A 7,705-nucleotide genomic window follows, 5' to 3' on the forward strand; every position below is an offset into this window, starting at 1 on the left:
CAACTTTGCATTTTACCAAGGACCTTAGTCTCAGACAGACCAGGCCATGCTTCTAATTTACACACAGTTCCCTTAACTCTAACTTGACTTTTTAGATAAAAATTTTAATTCTTAAACAGTAAAATGCATTTTAAAATGTCAAAATTATTAATCACAAACTAATAGAAATAGGCAGACCCTTTCTTTAGATCATGGAAGTTTGCAGAAGATTGGCACATTTCACTCGAGTAATCGTCTGTGGTTAAGAAGTGCACTGTAAGCACCTCTGAGACATCTTCCATGTCTGGCTTTCCTGTCCCCTTTTAAGGGTGCTTTATCTGATTCCGTCGTCCTCATTTATGTAACCACATTCTATTCTTACAGGCCCCCTGCTGTATGTGTGGGAGAGGTAATGTGTTAACCCCACTATCTGCTAATATATAAGACACACGCATCACACACACACATGACAGGCACTGCCAACAAGATTGAACATTTGCCATCATGTCTTTGAGACTTCTAGTCACCATCACTGCCGTCGCGTTCTGGGTCCTGTGCACACTGTGTGTGACTTCAGCAGCATGTAAGTTCTGGTACAGAGATGATCTGTCTTTGACACTGATTTGACACTTGCTTTTGGTTATGCTGATGCATGTAGTCTCGAAAATTACTTTTGAAATTGTAACCTTGTAGAAGATTGTTTCTGCTAAGCAAAATCTAGGTTTTCCTCCTCAGGTGTCACACGGCTCTAAGGTATAGTGGTAATTTAACAAAGGGATGTAATGACTCCAGTTCTGAGAGGTTACAACATAGCTCAGGTCTGTAGAAGTTATAGTGCGTGTAACATTCAGAGATACTTTATGTCCCCGGATAGGCAGAGCTGGCTACGTGTGTTTCAGATGGATAAAAAATCCTGAATGGCATATCAGGAGCAAGCTAGCATTATCTCGATCCACACAGTCTAGCATGAATTCCATTTTTTTCTTTGTCTATGGAGTTTATAATCTATTCGGTCGATATTAAAACTGACTTTTAGAGCTATTTACCAGAGATCTTAAAATCATTTGAAATTTGAAATTTGAAAAATTGAAATTGAAACTACTACTAAAAAACTACTACTAAAATAATAATAATTAAAAAAATTAATTAATTAAATTAACAGATTAATTAAACAGATTAATTAAATTAAATTTCCAGATTAATTAAAAATTAATCTGTTGGTCCACAATATCCGGCAATATCCGATACACATAATAAAAAATATATATATATATATCACTGATGTTACAGGTTTCCCCTCACTCTAACACACCTGCTCATTATTCGGCTGTGTTTATGAGTTGAATCAGACTTGGAGAGTTTTCAATTCCTGGAGATGTACAATGGCAGAATTGTGTGTGTGTGATGTCAGATGGGCCACTGAACCACGCCTGCTGTGTGAAGTACACGCGCACCCCCCTCAGCTTGGGCATGGTCAAAGGTTTCTACGAGCAGAGCTCCCTTGAGGTGTGCCGCATCAATGCCATCGTGTGAGTCACCTGACCGCACCGCACCCCCGACCCAACACCCACACCGAAAACCCTCAACCCCCCCACAAACCCTCCGCACAGCCCGCAACCTCTTGTGGAGTGACTCGAAATTATGAGATTTAAAACATGACATGGTCAGCGCTTCACGTCAGATAGTGAATCAGAACGAGTTCACGATTAGTTACAAGTAAGACATCTTCTTCTGAAAAACGTTTCAGGTTTCTCACAAAGCGCAACAAGAAGGTATGTGCCAGCATGGAGGATGAGTGGGTGAGAAAGATCATGAAACATCTGAGGTAACACATGACTGCTCTTAGAGCCTTTATGACTCACTGATGCAAGAACATTGAACCTTGAATAAGAATGCAGCTTAAATTGGCGGATGTAATTATAGAAACACTGTGTTGTTCGCAGGGTTTTGTTTACTCAGAAAACCCAGTAAACAGGAAGTGCTTCCGAGTCACAGTGGCAGTAATTTGTTCCTTTTTTTCAGTGATAAAATGAAAGAAATGTCAAAGCGGAAGCCTAAGAATGCGGCCATTGACACCTTCTCAGACTGGACCACCATCAGGAGCGTCTAGAACTTCTTCATGCAACATTACCATCTACAGTGGCTCATTTCATTTGTGTGTTTTTTAATCAAATATTTCAATTAAATACTCGTTAATCTTTCTATCACTTTTTCTTTTGTTAATGTCTTGAGCACAAACAGAAATATTTTGTTGTTTTAAATAGTATAGAATTATACTGTACAATATTTGAGTTACAAACTTTTTATTTTCAAATAAAACTTTTTTTTACAAGCATTATAATCTCTTCAGGGCATCAAACTGAAGACCATAGATCAATCCCTGAGTAAATAATGGATTGGACAAACTCTGCATGACCTAAACCTTAGTTTGTTAACATATCTTCAATAGCCAATATGCCAAAACTGACTCTCTAAAACACACCACCTGAATCTTTACTAAAGCATTTGCTTTGTATTTTCAGTTAAACACATGTAGTTGAAAAAGCTACTACTAAAATAATAATAATAATTTTAAAAAGATAATACAATGCATCTGTTGGTCCACTTCTTGTCTAACTGCCCACTTCTGTGAGGACAAGGTCAGAAGAAACCATAGCACATCTGCTGGAACGTGTCCATGTGGGCCACGTCGCAGATGCAGTCATGTGTTTCAGGGTCATACTCATCTTCAGTTTCTGGAGCTCTGGGAACCGGAGAACCCAGTCTGGCATCATGCATCATCTGAGAGAGATCCAAAAGGTGGGGGTGTAGGGGAGAGGTGGGGGTGTAGGGGAGAGGTGGGGGTGTAGGGGAGAGGTGGGGGTGTAGGGGAGAGGTGGGTGCGGGATTTTTGTTGCATCGCCGGCAATATCCAATACACATAATAAAATATATATATATATATATATATATATATATATATATATGTAAATGCAGCGTTCAGTATAATCCAAGGTTATACAGTTTTGTGCCTGTTGTATGCGGTGTTTGGAATGCGAGGTAACAGGGTAACCACGATCAAATATCAAATACTAACCTGGAGAAACTCCTCAAAGTTAAGATAGTTACTTTTACGTTTATCTGCCTCAGTAAACATTGCCTTCCGCTGTTCAGGAGTGGCACTGTTCATAGTGAAGTCTATGCATCACTGTCAGGGGAAACAAAAGCAAAATGAAGAAAAAAAAAACACGAAGAATGCAATACACGGAAACACAAAAGAAAGTTTACACACCTTCCGCACGAACACACACACACACACACACACACACACACACACACACACACACACACACACACACACACACACACACATTCTCTCGCTCACAAAGCATCACAATCATGCTGAGAAGTTTGGCTGTAGAAGACAGCTACTAGACAACAGAATGCCATGCTCTAAAACAACACAAAGAAAATCCTGCAGCCTGCTTCTCCACATAAGCTACCGAGTAACATCTTCAGCTGTTAGCAAGATGATGCCCAATCAGAGTAGGTAACCGTTCACAACAACCCGATCATTCTGTATAAACACATTCCCTACACAAACATCAAATTGTTTGTGAGCCTTTTTATTCGCCGTGCTTCCTTGAATCTAAACATACATGTACAATTCAGTTCACCTGAAAAAAAATATCAGTCACACCTGTTTTTGAAACCAATAACAGGCTGAATGTAAAGTTAGTCTGTGCTGCCACCTAGAGAACAGGCAGTTGATCTTACATGACTTTTAATCAGCCCACTCACACATTTTTTAAATCAAGCAGTCTGTCACCATTGGTATCAAACCGGTCAAACATATGCCGAAGGTTGAGGAGGTCAGTGGATGTCCAGTCAGGGTATGTCTTCTGGAGCTCCTCAGTAGTGTACTCTATAACAGAACACGTAGGCTACTTTACACTTTGAATTCATTCCTTGTCTCAAAAAATAGCCCCAGTTAAAGCCCTCTGTATAGAAAATTATTATTTTCAAATGTTTAAAATATGTATTGTTACAATCTGCAATTCTAGGGATAGTTGCAAAACTGATGCAAGGTTATATTTAGTAGGCTATTATTTACATATATGTGTTTAAACACAAAATAAATATGGAATGTATTTAAGCAATTTTATCTTAAATGTTTATTTTGGTTCTTTCCAAATTTAATAACTACATTCGATGACCCAACTGTGAGAAACAATGATTCCATTAAACTATAGTTAAACTTCCATAACACAACATGCACACATATGCATGCTATTGTGTGAGTTCATGTAATTTATTCACCACTCACCATAGTAGAAACATTTAATGTGTAGATATATTGTTAGAGACCATGTTGTTATTCACAATTTGTATGACTCTTCATCAATACTTATTCTGACTACAAGATGACTATTGACTGGATGTCTGAGTAGACCATTGAAACATAACTAATAGGCCTGATACACAGATCAATTAAACTACCGAGCCACCACGTCATCATCATCATCATCATCATCATCATCATCACTGTACTATGTATAATTAAAGTAATGGTAATAAATATTAAAGTGAGTATGCTGGTAGATATTACAGCTACCCACTCACTCCTTGTGCATTCTTCTGAAGCGCGGGTCCTTTGCTGCAAGATGTTGTTACAGTACTTATCATTTAGATTTTGCAGTTCCGAGGCAATGTACATTTGCCCGATTCTGCAGAATTAGAAAGGTTCATCATTCTAATATTATCATTTTAATATCATACTGATAGCGAAGGCGATCTTAATTTACCTAGAGGATTAAAAAAAATATCACAGGTTACCAATTAGCTAGCTAGGGTCACATCGTCTGCTTCAGTTACCAATTGGTAAGAAAATGACGAGCCCATATTTACTAGTCATGTAACGTATAGAACACGCTGAGAGGGATCCTGATGCGGAATAACACGATCTTTATTAGGATAACTCTGTGCAGCTAGCCCCACGATGAGCACAGTTATATATGGCAGGTGTAGAGCAGTAGCGTGGGAGCGGTGGTCAGTGCGGTCCAGGGTCGAGAGGCGAGGGCAGAGTCCGGGAGGTATCCAGGGGTCAGACAGGAGACGTGGTCTAGGGGACAAGCAGAGTTCGGCACACAGAGAGACAATCAGGAACAACGGCTTGGTATGCAACGACATGAGGCAATACTTCGCAACCAGGAAGTGAAGTCCTGGTGCTTAAGTATGCCCGGAATGTGGGCGTGGTGGTGCGACAGGTGAACATAATTGTGTTATCGGCTATTCCTGACAAGTCAGCTGCTTATCTAGTTATTAGGTTAATTAGTTATTATTTACTAGTCAGCTGCTTATCTACTTATTATTAATCACCTATAATTAGAGTGATGTTTTCACAATAGATAAATATGACATTTATAGTTAAATGTATATTTAGTAGCTAAACAATACACATGAATACCATGAAGTCTTGTATTTGCCTAGCTGGCAAACCCAGTGTCAGTTGGAGATGTTCGTTAGCTGAACAGCTAACATACAAAATAAAATAAAAAAAACAACAGACAGTCGCGCGCATTGCCCACCATGTTCGACAGGTTGTCTGAGGACACTCTCAAGACACTCAAGATTTGAAGCAGAGGTTCAGAAAATAAGTCCTCACCAGGAGTTTGCTCAAGCTTACTAGATATTCAAATTTAGTCAAGTACATTAGTGCAATCCAGGTAAAATTAGTGGAATCAACGCAATCCAGAAAGCCTGAGCAAAATCCCTGGCGAGGACTTTTACTTTCTGAATGCCCACCTCTGATTTGAAGGAAACCACTTCTGGTTTAGTGCGGCAGATAAAGACCACCAAATCTGTAAAATCATCACAATGCCTTCTTTCCTGGTCTTAAACGTAAAGCCCTTTGTATATAAAACTGTGGTCTTCAAATGTTTAAAGTATGTACTGCTAGGCTCTGTAATTCCAAGTACGACTCTTGTTAAATTTTTAGTCATGGTGTAAGCCTGAATTAATTCTTCCGGCAAAACCGCTGCATATTCCGTGTGCAAGGCTGAGTCCATAAAAAGAAAGCGGAGACACGTTTATTGGCTTTGGGATTTGGCTGTCGTCATGTTAGTAAATCTATCTGCTGCTGCTTTTGAGGTTGTGTTAAGTGTTTGACCAGGCGGTGGCAATAGAGAGCCTATTGTAGTGTACAGACAGTACTCAGCAGGCCATTAGAAGCACACACATGTTCAAGTGCGTTTAAAATCGAATTAACCTTCGAGATTACTAACCGAAAAGCTTTTGAAGCGATGTTTTATGTAATACATGACTTCACATCGACTTGTGTTTCCAGTATAATAGGTTGTATCGACAGCATTAAAAAATATTGGTTTAAATTTAAAGGTCTAACTTGCTTTATGAAGTGACTATATTTATTGTCGTAGGCTTTACTACAGCTTTAGAATAGATTTTAAGGTTCTAGTCATGGTTTTTAAATGTCTTCATGGTCTTGCCCCTCTTTACCTAAGTGAAATGATTGTTAGATATGTTCCAGTCAGGTCTCTCAGGTCTTCAAACAGTAATCTACTGGTGATTCCTAAAAGCCGATTAAAGATTGGCGAGGGTGCTTTTAGCCACTATGGCCCAAAGCTCTGGAATTCTCTTCCTGAAGAGCTCAGAGGCATTTCATCCCTGCATAGTTTTAAGAGCAGTCTCAAAACATTCCTGTTTAGATCCGCTTTTAGTTAAGAAACTCTATCTTAATAGTTTTATCTTATTTACTTTACTTTTTATTATCTTACTTCACTTTTTACTTTTTATGTTATTTTAATATTTTTATCTTTAATTTCTTTTAACATTTTCTTTTTGTCTTTTTGTCTTTGTCTTATCTCCTTTTAATGTTTCTTTTATTTATACTGTAAAGCACTTTGAGTTACATGTATGTATGAAAGGTGCTATACAAATAAAGATTATTATTATTATTATTATTATTATTATTATTATTATTATTATTATAGGCTATGAGAACATGTAGCCGATGTAACAGGACGCACATTTCCGTGATGAAAGAGAGAGGGAGAGAGACGGAGGGAGATAAACTGAAGCGGCATAGACCTGTGTCGAATCGTCGACTGGAAAAAGAAAAAAAGAATAGAATAGAGGCATAGTAGAGAAGACGAGAAAAGGTGTTTTAGAAGGGGCCAAATGGCAGAATAAAGAATGACTGTTGGCTTATTACTGTAAAATGTGTAAATGTGTTGATAAGATGAAAGTGCTGAGTGACAGTGATGAAAACATCAAGAGTGAAGATCAAAGAAGGTGAAGAATGGTGGAGTTATTGGGACCGTTGAATTAAATAGCACTGAACAGTCCAGAAATACAGTCACAGACATTCACAAATGGAGAGAGAAAGGTGCGTTAGGAAACACCGAACAATATAAGTGATGAAAAGAAAGTGAGGATCAAAGGGGCGATGAGTAGTGAAATGGTCACTCCAGAGATGTAATGGATTAGACAATCAGGGGTTAGACTGGTTTTTACATCCTTTGCCCTGCAGACCTTCAACCCTGTTACATGACTACCACAGATATTCTTGAGGATTATGATTGGCTGGTGTCTAATGGTATGCTTGGAGCTAAATCCTGCAGAGCATTAGACTCTCCAGACCAGCTAACATGGATTGCTAATGGAGGTATGAGTGGAGAGATAAGGAATCTGATTGGCTGACTGTAGTGGAAGACCATGAGAACGAACA

The 7,705-nt window shown here is 38.6% G+C and overlaps 1 protein-coding gene across 1 annotated transcript; it reads left to right on the forward strand.

Annotated features, from left to right (window-relative positions):
- The first annotated feature begins 406 nt into the window (after positions 1–406).
- ccl20l (C-C motif chemokine ligand 20-like) lies at positions 407–2,410 on the forward strand. The gene is made up of 4 exons (XM_076972945.1): positions 407–562; positions 1,391–1,508; positions 1,727–1,804; positions 2,002–2,410. Exons 1-4 carry the CDS (start codon positions 484–486, stop codon positions 2,087–2,089), a joined length of 363 nt encoding a protein of 120 aa, XP_076829060.1. The 5' UTR covers positions 407–483; the 3' UTR covers positions 2,090–2,410.
- The last annotated feature ends 5,295 nt before the right edge of the window (positions 2,411–7,705 follow it).

The sequence above is a fragment of the Brachyhypopomus gauderio genome, chromosome 14, assembly GCF_052324685.1.
Source record: "Brachyhypopomus gauderio isolate BG-103 chromosome 14, BGAUD_0.2, whole genome shotgun sequence".
Lineage (NCBI taxonomy): Eukaryota > Metazoa > Chordata > Actinopteri > Gymnotiformes > Hypopomidae > Brachyhypopomus > Brachyhypopomus gauderio.